Below are 16,022 nucleotides of genomic sequence, written 5' to 3' on the forward strand. Positions count from 1 at the left end.
CTTCGAATACTATGAAACGTAAACGTTCTATTCGGAACGTATCTGGTGATGGCCCAAGGATTCATTCCTCTACTGTGCTAACAACTGAGGAGGACTTTATCTTGGTATCCACTCAAGAAGTCCTGAAAGCTATCTTCACAACAACCGCTGAATCACAAGATGACATTCCAATGGGAATTAATGCTAAAAATACCAACAACCCACATGTTGCTACAGACATAGTCATAGTGGATCAAGTTACCAAAAACATTCCTCAGTCTCAACATCTGGCTGCCATGGATAGCCACCATAATGGCGCCCCAGCAGGATATAACTTTCGTCATGGCTCTTTAGATAACTTGGGATCACCAATACAAGCATGCATCCCCAGTGATCAGCAGCACGGCACCACAGTATTCAATATTGATGGTGCTCTAACTCAGTCTAACCAATAATGAATAATAGATCGAAAGAACTATTTTTCAACATTTCTTCATTGCACTGTAACAGTTTGGTGAAGACCCATGATACCCAAAAACAATCCAATTTCATACTTTACTTACGCTCTTTAAACTTCAATATACAGTGGGTCAAAATACCTCACAAAGGTATGATGATTTTTACTTATTTTTGGTGTAATTCCATAACAAATTGGCTCAGTCATTTCAAATTTAAAATATAAAACCATCTATGTGCGCACTACTTTGTGACAAAAGTTTAAACTCAGATAATTAGCTGAGATCTATTAAGAGACAGATACTTAAGCTCGGTCTATTTGTGAGGTATTTTGACTTTATTAATATCTAGTTGATCCGCCCTTTTCAGCAATGACAGCTTGTATTCTTTCTGGCATACTGTCAATATACTTTAAGCACTGATCTTTTGTAAAGGAATTCCATTCCTTTTCCACTCTCTGCCACAGTTCGTGCATGCTTTTTGCTCTATTTTAGTACATGCTTAGCTTCAGCTTGAGATGATGCCATATATGCTCGATTGGATTCAAATCAGGACTTTGGGATGGCCAGTCATCAATGTAACACATGCTGTTATCTTCCATATACTGTTTTTTTGACTTTGATCGGTGTTTTGGGTCGTTGTCATGCTGAAAAATGGATGATTTCCAATCTAGGCCATAGTACCCGAGCGTGTCCTTAAGACTTGTGCCAAGGATTTCTTGGTATACCTCTGAATTCATGGTGCCATCATACAGTAAGGGACAAAATCAGTCCGTTTTTTGGTTTTTTCGCAATGCCTCACCGGGAATTTAACTTAGAGCTCCGCTTAGCTGACGAAAAAATTGCCTCTTCCTTCAACAAGTTTGATAATGTTTGTCGGAAGTGGTATTTTTTATTTTCCGACATGTTATGAGAAGATATATTGAAAATAATGAATTTTTATTTTTTTTGAATTTCGATTAGTACTTGGTAGCGCGGCCCTTACGCTGGATTACGTCCCGAACTCGACGGGGCGTGGAGTGAATAAGACTTCTACAGTACTCTGGAGTTGCTAGGTCATACCAAAGCTTCGAAACCCGGTCAAAAAATGCTTGGTCAGTCTCAATCACGGAAGGGGGTGGTCTTGTCATCTGTTCCCTCTTTTTAAGCATGGGCCATGCATTTTCAATTGGGTTAAGGTCAGGAGAGTATGCTGGCCAACTTAGGAGCTTAACCTTGTTCTTTTGGAACCATTTTGAAGGAGCTGAAACACAATGGATGCTTGGATTATCTTGTTGAAAGATCATGTCACTACTTTGCAGGCCATAGTACTTCAATGTTTCCTTGTCGTCCTCCTCAAGTACTGATGTGTATAGCTCACCATTTACATTACTTTGTAGCCTGGACATGTAGTCCCCTCCATGTATAGTTATGCAACTTCAAAGCATAATCCCGCCTGCTCCATAAGCATGTTTCTTCTTGTAGTGATAATCTCGATAAGGTGCATTATCCTCTTTCCAAGCGTATTCTAGACCATTAGACCCTCTTTTTTGGATCTTTGTCTCATCAGAAAAGACAACGCGTTCCCAAGCAGTCTCGGACCAGTCTTTATGAGCCTTTGCCCAATCATATCGCGCCTTTTGCCTGTCATTACTAAGTGGAAGTGTCGTCTTTTTTTTAGCGGATTTTAGACCTTTGCGTTTGAAAGTATGAGTAATTGTTTTTGGATTGACTGATCGAACTGGTTTTTTAACGCCAAAGGAGGCATCAGCTGCGCTTTTAGATAAGCCTAGTCTTATGTCTCTAGCTGCTTTGGTTTCCTCCCTAGGTGTGAGTAAACGATGTCTACCCGCGCTATTTTTTGACTGCATCTTGGTTTTCCTAGAAATTCTTCGAATCATGGACTTTCCGCAGCCTACTTTTTTTTTAATTATATCCCATGAAATGGAGTGGTTCAATATGTTTTCATTTTGGGCATGTTCGTTGTCATTCTTTGCTTTCATGGCGTGTTTGGCTAATCTAAGATGAGGTAAATGGGGAAAAAGAAAAAATGTAAAAAAATAAAATGAGCTAAAATATGAGAGTGCGTAAGCGTTCACTGACGTCATAAGACATATCAAACTAAATTTCAAGTCAATCCAGTGTCTGTTTCTGGAGATACTGTACCTAACGCAAAATAGGGCGTTAGCAACAATCACGGAAAATTACTTTTTCCGCCATAACTACAGAAGAAATGGCGATAAAAGCAATTAGGTTACACCAATAATTTTGGCTAGTCTGCGTGCAAAGTTTTTGTCAGCTAAGCGGAGCTCTAAGTTAAATTCCTGGTGAGGCATTGTGAAAAAACCAAAAAACGGACTGATTTTGTCCTTTACTGTAATCGAAGTTCAAAACACCATCAATGATCTGTTCCTCCAACAATTGGTTTCCTAGTCGTTGAACATCGTCAAAACTTATCACGCTCTCCCAGTGGTATTGGCGTTAGGTACCAAAAACATTTCTCCAGTTAGCCTGATTTTGGATTTCAACAAGGAGTCCGAGCAAAAGCCATGGTTATTGACGATCCCTTCTTTGATTTGGGCAAAAAAATGCTTTATCATATCCAAAGAAACCATTCCCGACAATAATTATTACACAAAACCCATGACCCCCCTGCTTGGCCTGTCACTCTTCCTGTTGGAGCAACAACCGTCTTTGCATTGTCATACTTATTCTGAAGACCCGACCATTATCCTTCTTTATCAAATCGCGTTCGCGCAATCACACTACCTCAAAAAATTGTTCATTTTGCACCGCCTTTTACACATTTTGTAGTCATTTCAATGTCTTCACTAGCTTTAGCATCTTCTATTTGTTTTGTAACCAAATTATTGTCGTCGTTGGAAGACAATTTAGCCGTTTGATCTTCTTTAACCATATTTGCTTGTAATGAATAGTTCAGAATTCGTTAAAAAAAAAATGAAGTGTTTTTAAGTATAAAAATATGAAAAAGAAGAATTAACGAGACCGAACAATAGTTCTAAAGTCCAATACTTTTATTAAAGAAAGATTCCAAGGCTATTTATATTAGTTGAGCAAGACCTGAGATTAAATGACAAGAGATAGTTACGACCGATATGATTTGACATGTATAAGAAAAATTTTATAAACTGATGTAAATAATCAACTGTTGAGATGAAAGTGAAACTTGGCTGTTCAGGGCAGTTGGTAATTATCAGGATCTATTCTTGTTCAAACTCATTTGTAAAGATTTAGCTTAGAATGATAAGACTGTTATCTTATTGACATGTCAAAACATGACAAAAGGACTTGACTTGCTTGAGTTATAAAGTAAAGATCAAAGAGTTTTAATAAAGAGGAACTCGATGTTTATTTGAATAAAAGATATTTTTAAAAGTGAAGTTCAGTATAGTTCAGTGAATTTATAAGAGGGGATATTTATATGATTATTATTTTTTGTGTTTTTCTATTTTTGAATTTTTTTTTTTGGTTTATCTTCAGGGACTGAGGTCCCTCCTACTGTAATGATTTGGTTTATAGTAGTAGTTTCTCTGTTTGGGAGTGTTGAGTTAAGGTTTAAATAAACAGATTTGAGTGTAATTGATATAAGAGTTGCTTTTATATGAGTCAGATTTGGCTTGATTCGCTTGTTATAGTGACCACCAGATCTTATAAAGTAGATCAGACTGTTTTGATAAAGGTAATGTTTTAATCGTAAGATTAAATAAAAAAATTAAACAAAAAAACAATAGCAGCAATATAAAATTAAAATCCTTCTTTATTGCAGATTTCTTTATATTGCAAAAGAGCCCCGTTTAATGGATAAAAAGTTGGCATCTATTTATATTCTTTGTGAGCGTAGATATAAAAGATATAGACTCGGCAACGATGTCGTGCTGAAGAACCAATGATTAAGCTAAAGCTTGTCGATGTTCTAATATATGCATCTGAAGTTGAACAATAGAAATAATAACCAGTCAATTAACTTTGATCTAATTACTTTTGGGGGTTGATAATTGATTAGACTCGCTAGGATGACAAATACTGATCTTATTGTTCTAAATTTGGAAAAGTGTGGAATTGTTCAATCATAGTTTAATCTTTTGTGTATCGTTATTTATTTTAATACAACTGATATCTTATAGAAAATAACTATGTTTACAACAGGTAAAATAAAAAAAAAGGATGAAAAGATAAAATAAAAGGGGGTTTTACAATGAAGTATGATAGCTTCAAGGGACTTCTTGTTCTTGATGTTAAATAAAATAAGAGATAATTTGCCTCTTTAAAAGAATATTTATTTGATAAAAAGAAAAAGTAAAATAAAGTAAGTTAAAAGTGAAGTAGGTAAGAAGTGAAGTAAGTATTTTTGTGATTATTATTTGAGGTTATTTATATGCTTTTGGATTTTATGATTTTTTTCTGTTTTTGGTATTTTGGATGGTTGTTATAACATAAGAGGCGGTTGTTGTATAGTGTAAGGTGGTCGTTGCAAACTGTAAGGCGTTCGTTATAAACTGCAACGATTTAAATTCCGCTGTTTTGTTCTTGCGTGTTACACTACGACTGAGTCCATCTTAGGACTGACTCCTTCCTAGGACTGAGTCCCTTCTTCAGCACAAGTTACGCCAACTGCGTCACACTATAAAGAACACGACAATCGTGACTTGACTTGACCCTGTTGTTTCTACTGTCACGTCTTTTGTTACATTTTTAGAATGTAACAGAATTATCTCTTTTGGACTTTCAACTGTAAACTAGCAACCGCAGTATAACCGCAGTACAACCGCAGTGTCTTCATTATTAACATCATAACTGCAAGTAACAAACATCACCACCGCAACAAACATAAAATAGTATAAATAGATCTTATATTTATTAAATAAACAATTAGCTTTTTACTACTCAATTAATTATCTTGTACCTTTGTTAATTACCTTAAAAAATCTATTCGTGTGTCGTGGTTGATTACGAATAGTCTTTTTATAGCAATTAACAAAGGTACAGATAAATTATTAAGTAGTTAAAGATTGTCCTTTTTATTTAATCAAAACAGAGGAATATTTATATTATTTTATATGCTGCAGTTGTAATTCTATTAGTTTAATATTGTGTTGAAGATGCTGCGGTTTATACTGTGGTTGAGCTGCGGTTGAGAGCTTGTATTTGAATATCCAAAAGAAGTATAATACACTTTTTTCAGAAATTATTGGCACACTTCAGGAAACTAAATTACACAGAATTACTTTTAGATTTCACAGTCCCTGAATTTTATTTTCATAGGTGCTTAAATCAGATGGCACACTCTTTACAAATAGATTTCTCACTTTTACTTGAACACATTATTTACAGCAAAAATGAGCGTACGATTTATCTATGAAAATGGGAAAGGTGAAGTTGTAGATGAAAGCGGAAATGAGCATTTCAATATGGACATTGATACTGAAGCATATCCCATCGACTACATTACCAATTTTGATGAGCATTTGGACTGTAAACCACCTGAAAAAACGAAACGAAAACTTCACGATGAAAAACAAAGTCTCCATGAGAAGCCTAATAAAAAAACGAAAATGAAGTTCGCGCATATCGGAAACATGGTGATGATGTCAAAGAACAACTATTTTTCTTAGTTTACGAAAAGGCCATGACTCCAGGGCAGGCAGCAAATCAGCTGGGGGTCAATAGGCGTACGGCGTACAACTGGGTTAAAAAGGATCAAGAAAATTCGTCAGATATTCTAGAGCTAAATAATGGAAAAAAGGTGGGTCGTCCTTCGATTTTGAACGAAGAGCATAAACGGCACCTTGTCAGCTTTTATGATGACAACGCGTCTGCTGTAGTTGACCAAGCCATGGATAGTCTGACTAGTGAGTTCACTGGTTTAAAAATAGGGAAGACATCCGTTTATAACTTTATGACAAGGGAATGCAACTTGACTTTTAAAAAAGCTCACATGCATTCGATTCAGAGAAACAGCCCTGATAATATTGAGCGAAGATATGAATGGGTTTTAAATTGGGTAAATGAGACGGATATGGATTACATGAGCAATTGTGTTTTTATAGATGAAGCCGCCTTCCATATAAATCTCAAGAGGTCCATGGCGTGGTCAAAAAAAAGGAACTAGAGCTGAAGTGATTGTACCTGAAACTAGAGCAAGAACGACAACGATTTTGGGTGCAATTTCGCCGTTTGGGGCTGTGAATGTTCAGCTACGGCGACCGACAATACCATCTAAGAAGAGAAGGCTCGGCAGCAATGGCTTGGTTGTTAGCGGCGCCGGCGGTACAGTAACTGGCCATTATATTAACTTCATCAAAAGTACCTTGGATGTTTTGGATAACCATGAGGAGTTTAAAGGACATTATATTGTTATGGATGATGCTCCGATCCATACTTCAAAAGACATCGAACGTTATATCACCAGTCGTGGCTATAGTTGTATATATCTTCCTCCATACTCTCCTGAACTCAACCCAATTGAGCAATTTTGGTCTGTTGTTAAAAGCAAACTCAAGAGAGAAAAGATTTTGGAAAAGGAGACAATCTCCAGCAGAATCAAAGAAGCATGCAACAGTATTCTCTTTAGCGACCTTCGAGGATTTTGTCATTATTCCACTACAAAATTTAACGATTGCTTAGAAAAGAAACATTTGTAAAAAGAATACAGAGTCTAAAATAAAAAAGATATATGCTTTACGACAAAATTTCGGGCTCACAAAACGTACGCTCATTTTTGCTGTAAATAATGTGTTCAAGTAAAAGTAAGCAATCTATTTGCAAAGAGTGTGCCATCCAAACTTATGCACTTGTGAAAATTAAAATTCGGGGACTGCGAAATCTAAAAATAACTCTGTATTTCATCCGTCTTATTTTTAAATGAACATTACAAGGGATGCAGCCCTCTGCATGTATTTTTATGAAGAACACACGAACGAGAATATCCAAAAATGCAAAGAACGTATTGAAAAGTGGGGCAATGTCGAGATATGCTACAATACCTCCCCAAAGGAACCAATTGTTGTTTTGAAACAACGAATTCTTGGTGATCCCTATACATACAGAAGATACCGAGAATCTCAGCAATTGAGCTTAGTTGAAGAAGTCGGAAAAAGAAAGAGATTTAAATTAAGTACGTTGAGTACGTTGAAAAGAGTGACTTACTTTTGATTTTTAACTTTTAATTTTCTTTTAGAAACAGATGCACAACTAAAGCATTTTTTAAATGAAGCGTTTTGCTATGAAGATCCTAATAATTCCAAGGCCTACAAAATTAAATCCGTTGCAACAAAGGAAATATTTGAAACTATCAAACTATATACATCTCTGTTCAATCAACTAACTGCACAGGCTTTTGCAAAGTGGTGCTCAATCCACAGCGTATCATTTTTAATAGCAAAGCCAGACAGAAATTCAAATAGTAGAAAAAGACAGCTTTATACAGTGGCCGTCAAAATTGGTCGCATGTTTTCATATTTTGCCTATACAGACTACCTTCTACTTCATTTCTTGGCGTATTACAATAATATATACATCATTCGAAAGAGCAAACTCTGGAAAATCATATGGTAACACAGACATCACCGTAGACCCAATATACTGGTAATAATGGGCCCTCAAAGTCCGGCGGTACATGCGACCAATTTTGACGGCGTTTATAAGTAAACATTTTTACACACTGTATTTAAAAAAATCAATACTTAGTCCAACGACCTTTTGCTTTAATGACTGCAGCACACCTTTTCGGCATACTTTCGATGTATTTCTGGCATTCTTCTTTAGAAATGGCATACCAGGTTTGACCTATTCGCTCCCATAGCTCATGCATACTAGTTGGTGGTGCCTCATAGCTATGAAATAGCTCTCTCTTTAAATGTGCCCACATATGCTCTATGGGATTTAAATCCGGGGACTGAGGAGGCCATTCCAATGCTTCAAATGGCTGCTGGTTGATCCATTTTTTCACTATCTTTGATGTATGCTTTGGATCGTTGTCCTGCTGAAACACTACTTTGGAGGAATCCAAGCCATAACTTTCCATTGTCTTGAGTAAATCATCTTTTAAGACCTCAAGATAGCCTTCACTATTCATACGATGACCAACATCAACTATCCATCCAACACCTTCCCATGTAAGGCAGCTACAGACCATGATATTACCACCCCCATGCTTGACGGTTTGCTGTACATGTCGCGAGTTCAATTCCTCATGAGGTAGTTTCCATGCATAAGCCTTTCCGTCGGATGCAAAACGATTTACTTTAGTCTCATCTGAGAATATGACTCGTTTCCAGTCGTCCACAGTCCAATGTTGGTGCGATTTGGCCCACTGAAGGCGTTTCATGATGTTTTGGCTACGTACAGTAGGTCACAAAACTGCTGCAAAGATTCCATTTTTGTCGGCTTTTGTGGTGCACATCCTGCCACAATGGCACAGGCTACCTGTGTTCTTACATAGTAGATGTGGCATGTGTCTTGAAAAAACCATATGAATTTAAGCCCAATTGGATAAGTATTAAAGGAAATATGAAGCGCGCAATTTGAAAATTTAAGATACGAAAATTTGAACAGAATGAATTTTTTTATTAATATTTAGTTGGGCCGCCTTTCTTATTGATAACCTCTTGAATTCTTGCCGGCATGCTATCAATGTACCTTTGGTAAAGCTTTTTATCAAAGCCATTCCATACTTTTTCTACCCGTTCCCAAAGCTCATCCACATTTTTTGCTCTACGTTCGTAATAGCTAAGCTTCAACTTCAGTTGGTGCCATACATGTTCAATGGGATTTAAGTCCGGACTCTGAGCTGGCCAATCGCTAATGTAGCGCACTTTGTGATTATTTAGCCAAGCAATTGTAAATTTTGCCTTGTGCTTCGGGTCGTTATCATGCTGGAAGTAAATATTGGATCAGTTGAAATCGTAGTATTCCATGGTATCGCGAAGCGTAGTGTTCAAAATATGCTGGTAAACATCAGAGTTCATGTTACCATCGTAAATTTGGCAAGCATATCCTGGTCCTCCAGAGGTTATACAGCCCCACATCATCAATTTACCGGCTCCATGCTTGACTGTAAAGTCTAGATGATGAGGCTGAAGAGGATCGCTTGGTCTTTTCCAGTAATACTTACAGCCATCAGAGCCCCATACATTAATCTTGGTTTCATCAGAGAAGACAACTTGCCGCCAATCTTGCACTGTCCAATTCCGATGCTTCTTGGCCCATTCTAACCGATGCTGCATGTGTGCTTTTGTAAGAAATGGCTTCTTTTTTTCTATCAGAAAATGGAACTCCATTGATTTCAGTACTCTAATTGCTGACTGGTATGAGATATCATAGCCAAGTCCAACTAACTCCCGGTGTACTTCTTTGGCAGTCTTTAGAACCCCTTCGATGACCTTTCTTTTGATTAACCGCTTTGTTACTTTGGAGACTACTGTAGGCCTGCCACCTGTGCTTATTGTCCTACTTGAAAAAAGTCTTCTAGAATATCTACTAACAGTTGACTCACGCACACCAATCTCCTTAGCAATATCATAGGTTGATGCTGATTCAGTTAGTGCTGACCTGAGGTCATTTACTTTCTCTTCTGACAATCGTTTAGGCATCCAATAAATAAAAAGATAAATAAGAGAAATAATGGAAGTAAAAGAATTTAAAACATAAAATATAGAAATTGTAAGCACTTTTATATACTGCTAACATTCTTATCTTGCCAAGAATGTGAATTATTATGATAACAACCGGATAGGCCGAATTAAAATGTGTCGTCTTTAACATACGTAAAAATGCAAAAAAAGCCAGTCGTGTATAACTCCGTCTTTAACATTATCAAATTCCACCAATAATCATTGCCTGTATCTGATATTCTACCAGTAGATGACCTTTCTATTGGGCTATAAACATTCAAAGTTTGAGATAGATTCGTGCAGTATTCATAGACAATCAGCATTAAAACTGCAATTTTGCAATTCCTTGCAGCAGTTTTGTGACCTACTGTAGCAAAGGTTTTTGAGGCTTGACAAATGCTATAAAGCCAGCTTTTTTAAGAACGCGGCGCACTGTACTATCACTTAAAGTTATCCCAAATTCTTCTTTTAGAGCTTTTTGGATCTCTACAGCATTATTTTTTCTTCCTAAGGTGGCTAATCTCCGGATGTAGTTGTTTAGGATAGGGAGTTTTAGGTAAAAGTAGTATAACAACAAAGATAAAGAAATACTGTTAGAACTTGGTATCTCTTTATTAAGTTAGGATAACTAAGATTGAATATGATAAATTCTACATGTAAAAAGTGAGAGTATTTATAGACATGATACGGATAAAGAATTAGGACAGATTTACAGTGGGTGGACTAATTGTCCCAGTGTTTCAACTTTTTTTACTTTCGACTCCATAGCTCAACCAATTCTCAGGCTATGCAGCTAGTTCTATGCTCATTAGAAAGGTCTCAGTCCGTGCTACATTATATCAAGCACTCAGTGTTCGGAGGTTACACAGTCTGAGTTTATCAGCAATAGAAAAAAACCACCGCACTGGGACAATTTTTCCGCTACCCTGTCATGTTTTGACATGTCAATAAGATAACAGTCTTATCATTCTAAGCTAAATCTTTACAAATGAGTTTGAATAAGAATAGATCCTGATAATTACCAACTGCCCTGAACAGCCAAGTTTCACTTTCATCTCAACAGTTGATTATTTACATCAGTTTATAAAATTTTTCTTATACATGTCAAATCATATCGGTCGTAACTATCTCTTGTCATTTAATCTCAGGTCTTGCTCAAACTAATATAAATAGCCTTGGAATCTTTCTTTAATAAAAGTAATTCGACTTTAGAACTATTGTTCGGTCTCGTTAATTCTTCTTTTTCATATTTTAAATACTTAAAAACACTTCATTTTTTTTAACGAATTCTGAACTTTTGTTTAAAATTACAAAATATGGCTGACAACGATCAATCCACTCAAGTTTCCTCCCTTAATAAGAAAGGCAACCTTAATCAACAAGAAGAAGAGACATCCAGGGTCAGTGAAGACATAGAAATGGCTATCGTTGAAGAAGCTGCTTCTACCACTTCAAATGGTTTTGAATTAAAAGAAGATCCATCTATCGATGCTGTTATGGGTCTGAGGGTTACATTGACAGACCTTAGACAACAGATCGCTCGTGCTGTGGTAACTGGAGCTCCTCAAGAAGAGCTAACCAAGCTCCAAGAACAGGCAGTTAATATAAAGAACTGCATCCAGTTCTTAGATGATGCTCAAGCTTTCTGTATTACTCCTCCTACACCCGTAGGTAATGCTGTTTTCAGTCCTGGCTTCTCAAATACTGCTTTTAACACTCGGTCGGCTCATATTATCCCACCTGATCTTCCTGTCTGGCAATGGAGGGGTAATGTCTGGAGAAAAGATGCCGATGTACATGACTCCGTAGAAGACTTACTTGACACCTTCTCCCTAATCATTGAGTCAAATGGTCTATCTGTTGATTCGAGTTGGTCTCGCCTGGTCCCAATCAAGATGAACCGAGATCAACGTTCATGGTTTAACGAGGTTCTAAAAGGGCGTAGTTTGACTTGGTCTGAAGTAAGAAAGATCATTGTCAAGACCTATGCTGCACAAGACGTAGCTCAAGAATTGGAATACATGGACCAGCTCCTGTCACTTAAAATGCTTCCAACCGAGTCCATTGAAGCCTTTACAGATCGATTTCAACGTATTCGAAAAGGCTGCCAAATGGGATGATGACATCAGGACCGCTTCCATTTACAAGCGTGCTTTACCAGCATATTACGTCAGGAAGGTCTCTCGTTACTTGGTAAACCTTGGTCGAGATCAACAAGACTCCGTGACAAAAGTTGCTGCCAAAGCACGAATGGTCCTGTCATCAAACCTTTGTTCAGAAAGTGGCTCATCTAACCGTCAAGAATCTGGGTTAAAAATTTCCTCCTCGCCTCTCCTTTCTAAGGGAACAGAAGCATCGAAGTACAATCCAAACAACTTGGAAACCTCAAACAACCAACTTGGCAATGGTAAAAGAGTGTCTATGGGTAGTATGAAGAACAAGTTCCGCTGCGCTATCCATGGTATTGCCAATCATCCCACTGAAAGATGCAACAAGTACAAGGATTTGCTGAAGCAAAACTCTTCCTCGGTGATCACTCCTTCTGCTGCATCTAATAGATCTTTATCATTTGTGTCTGTTGCCAAGAACTGTTATCGATGTTTGGGTAATGTCCCTTGGTCCAAAGAACACGCTGCTCGCTGTCCTCGTGACAAGCCTTATCATGGTCCAACTAAGGCCATCCGTTCTGTTCGCTTGGATACTGCAAATTCCAATGGTAACAAGCCCAACCTCACCGTCACTCCTCAAGCTAGACCACAACAGGCGTCCTCCAAGGTGTCTAGTGGTGATAGCAACTTGATGGACGTGGATGACGAGGGTTATCCAGTTAGCTATGACTGTAAGAAATTAACAAAACAGAATGAAGTATTTAAAAATACTAACCATTCTTTAATTGTACCTATCACTATAGAGAACGTGAACACTATGGCCCTGGTTGATAGTGGTTCTTCTTTTAGCTCGATAGACACAAAATTTGTTAATAAATATAATATTGCAGTTGATAGAAATGTATCTGGTTCCGTTATACTTGCTACAAGTGATAATGTTAGTAAACGTTTCGGTACAACCAAATTTCCATTAAGTGTTATTTACGGTGATAATGATAAAAATCTTATTCATACATCCCATTCTTTTGAAGTCCTTCCTCTTTCCTTGGATACTGAAGTTGTAATAGGATTAGACCTAATGCACAAGTTGAACATTCTTGTTACCAACTTAGCTATCAGACATCCTAATCTTGCACCAGTTATTGACAAAGAGATTACGGATGACACACCTGAACCTAACAAAGCTCCTTTCGGTACACTTGAGCAACAAGCTCATTTCCATAATGCTATTAAACCATTTGTTGATCAAAATGCCTTAATACCAAAGAATTCATTCTGTACTGTACCCGAGTCAGTTATACGTTTAGATACTGTTAAAGGAAAAACCGCTTACCGTGCACCATATCGTACTCCTTTTAAATTACTACCAATCATGCGTGAATGTATTGACACTTGGTTAAAGGATGAAGTTATTGAACGTGCATCACCTAATTCGGATTGGAATTCTCCTTTAACATTGGCACCTAAGAAAGACTTGCTTGGTAATCTCACAGGACATCGACCCTGTCTCGATCCTCGCTTGTTAAATTCTATTCTCGTGTCAAACGATAGACATCCTATTCCAAAGATTGAAGAGATTTTCGATCAATTACAAGGATCAACTATCTTTACCACTCTTGATCTTCGACAAGCATTTCATCGATTCCAAATCTACGAACCTGATCGTGTTAAGACCACATTCACTTTTGAAGGTCAACAATACCAATTTAGAGGTTGTCCATTTGGATTGAAACATATTGCTTCCCGTTATCAGCGAGTGATTAATATTGTATTACGTGATTTACCTTATGCACAGGCTTTTGTTGATGATATCATCATATTTTCCAAGTCTTATGAGGAACACATCACACATGTGCAAAACATAATTCAGAGATTAACTAAAGTGAACTTGATCCTTAACCCAGACAAATGTCATTTTGCGCAGTCTACTGTTTACTTGCTTGGTTTCTGTGTTGATGCCAAAGGGTCTCGACTCGATCCTCGTAAAGTTACAAACGCTTTGACTTGGCCTAGACCTTCATCTGGAAAAGAGATTCAACGCTTTTTAGGACTGGTAAATTATTTTAGAAAATACTTGCCAAATATTTCTGAAGTCACTGCGCCTTTGGACAAATTACGTTTCGAAGGTAAACTTGATAAACTTTGGACATCTGAACAAGAAAGTGCTTTTGAAAAAATCAAGGCATTATTGTCTTCTGCGCCACTTCTTCATCATCCAGATTTAGAACAACCTTTTTACGTTGCTACTGATGCTAGTAACTATTCAATTGGTGCTGTTCTTTACCAAGTTATCAAAAATGAGACTCGATATATCGGTTTCATGGCACGCTCACTTTCTTCATCTGAAAAGAATTATTCTACCACTAAACGTGAGCTATTAGCAGTGATATTTGCACTAAAGAAGTTTCATCCATTTTTGTGGGGTAACCCATTCACCTTATACACTGATCACAAGGCCCTGACTTATCTCCACACTCAGCCTGTAGCTAACGCTATGATGATCAATTGGCTGGATACTATACTGGATTATAACTTCAAAATCATCCATCGACCTGGTATTCAAAATATTCTGCCAGATGCTTTGTCGCGTCTTTTTGAACCTGAAAAAACGCTGGAGGGGGATAATAAAACCATCAAAACAATTGTCACTTCACAAATTATCAATTCTAACGGATCAATTCTTACATCCAGAATGATGATGCCTGCTGACTTGATGACCCCAGCACCAGAAGACAGACAAAAGCTACTCATGGATACACACTTAGAAGGACACCGTGGAGCTCAAGCAATCGTAACAGCTTTACATAGCGATGGTATTCACTGGACAAAGCTCAAGGAAGATGCACTTGAAATAATACGTAGTTGTCCTGATTGCCAAAAATTCAATATCGCAAAGCACGGATACAATCCCTTAACCTCAATCTATGCTGATGCACCTTGGGATCACATCTGTATCGACACAGCCGGACCTTTCCCTACTTCAGTACAAGGTAATCAATACATCCTTCTGGTAGTGGACGTCTTTACACGATATTGTGTACTCAAAGCCTTGCCCGATAAATCCTCTCTCACTATTGCACTTGCATTAAGGAGTATCTTATCGCTCTTTGGTCGACCAAAAATTATCCAAAGTGATAATGGTACTGAGTATGTCAATGAAATCGTCAGACTGTATGTTGAATCATCCGGTATTGATCATCGTCTCATATCAGCTTATCATCCCCGAGCTAACGGTATAGTTGAACGATGGGTTGGCAAAGCAAAAAATATTTTGCACAAAAGATTACAAGGCAGAACTGAGGATTGGGACTTGTATGTTGACAGTACCCAAGAAGCCCTCAACAATACACATACAGCTTTACACGGCACACGACCTTTCTCATTGATGTTCGCAAGACGTCCCAATGAAAACAAGGATTATAATAACGTGCTGGACAAAACTAAATCGCCTGAAACAATGAAACAGTTAGAAACTAGAATTAACGAGTTTAATGACACTGTCTTACCTGCTATTCGTGAAAAAATAAAAACTTCACAAGCTGCCTCTCGAGACAAGTTCAACCAAACTCACAGAATTCTAACCGATATCCCCACTGGTAGTCAAGTCACGCTCAAGAATGTAAACCGTGTTGCAAAAAGTGATCCCCTCTACGGGATCTATGAAAGATTTACCGTCCATCCACTATATATATATATACAAACTCCGCACGCGGAGTTTGGTATGCTTAATATGGTAATTGGGACCACAGAACACGATTCCATCATTTTTAAGCGGAGTTTATTAAGCCAAAATTGGCCAATTGTGAGATCTACTAAGAACAGTTGATATTTTTCCTTTTTTATCACTTCATTCAAGAGGGATGACAAGT

At 37.5% G+C, this 16,022-nt stretch overlaps 6 protein-coding genes across 6 annotated transcripts; 3 read left to right on the forward strand and 3 right to left on the reverse strand.

Moving 5' to 3' along the window:
- Positions 1 to 11: 11 nt before the first annotated feature.
- On the forward strand, positions 12 to 434 carry RO3G_03773 (uncharacterized protein; the record flags this gene model as incomplete). The annotated part of the gene is made up of 1 exon (XM_067658363.1): positions 12 to 434. One exon carries the CDS (start codon positions 12 to 14, stop codon positions 432 to 434), a length of 423 nt encoding a protein of 140 aa, XP_067514464.1.
- Positions 435 to 3,195: 2,761 nt separating this feature from the next.
- Positions 3,196 to 3,330, reverse strand: RO3G_03774 (uncharacterized protein; the record flags this gene model as incomplete). The annotated part of the gene is made up of 1 exon (XM_067658364.1): positions 3,196 to 3,330. One exon carries the CDS (start codon positions 3,328 to 3,330, stop codon positions 3,196 to 3,198), a length of 135 nt encoding a protein of 44 aa, XP_067514465.1.
- Positions 3,331 to 5,770: 2,440 nt separating this feature from the next.
- RO3G_03775 (uncharacterized protein) lies at positions 5,771 to 6,046 on the forward strand (the record flags this gene model as incomplete). Its single annotated transcript, XM_067658365.1, has 1 exon — positions 5,771 to 6,046. One exon carries the CDS (start codon positions 5,771 to 5,773, stop codon positions 6,044 to 6,046), a length of 276 nt encoding a protein of 91 aa, XP_067514466.1.
- Positions 6,047 to 8,109: 2,063 nt separating this feature from the next.
- Positions 8,110 to 8,810, reverse strand: RO3G_03776 (uncharacterized protein; the record flags this gene model as incomplete). Its single annotated transcript, XM_067658366.1, has 2 exons — positions 8,110 to 8,557; positions 8,779 to 8,810. The coding sequence occupies 2 exons, from the start codon at positions 8,808 to 8,810 to the stop codon at positions 8,110 to 8,112; spliced, it is 480 nt and encodes a 159-aa protein (XP_067514467.1).
- Positions 8,811 to 9,325: 515 nt separating this feature from the next.
- On the reverse strand, positions 9,326 to 9,658 carry RO3G_03777 (uncharacterized protein; the record flags this gene model as incomplete). The annotated part of the gene is made up of 1 exon (XM_067658367.1): positions 9,326 to 9,658. The coding sequence occupies one exon, from the start codon at positions 9,656 to 9,658 to the stop codon at positions 9,326 to 9,328; it is 333 nt and encodes a 110-aa protein (XP_067514468.1).
- Positions 9,659 to 11,361: 1,703 nt separating this feature from the next.
- Positions 11,362 to 15,979, forward strand: RO3G_03778 (uncharacterized protein; the record flags this gene model as incomplete). Its single annotated transcript, XM_067658368.1, has 3 exons — positions 11,362 to 12,006; positions 12,050 to 12,884; positions 13,044 to 15,979. The coding sequence occupies 3 exons, from the start codon at positions 11,362 to 11,364 to the stop codon at positions 15,977 to 15,979; spliced, it is 4,416 nt and encodes a 1,471-aa protein (XP_067514469.1).
- Positions 15,980 to 16,022: the final 43 nt, after the last annotated feature.

The sequence above is a fragment of the Rhizopus delemar genome, genomic scaffold (genome assembly GCF_000149305.1).
Source record: "Rhizopus delemar RA 99-880 supercont3.2 genomic scaffold, whole genome shotgun sequence".
NCBI lineage: Eukaryota > Fungi > Mucoromycota > Mucoromycetes > Mucorales > Rhizopodaceae > Rhizopus > Rhizopus delemar.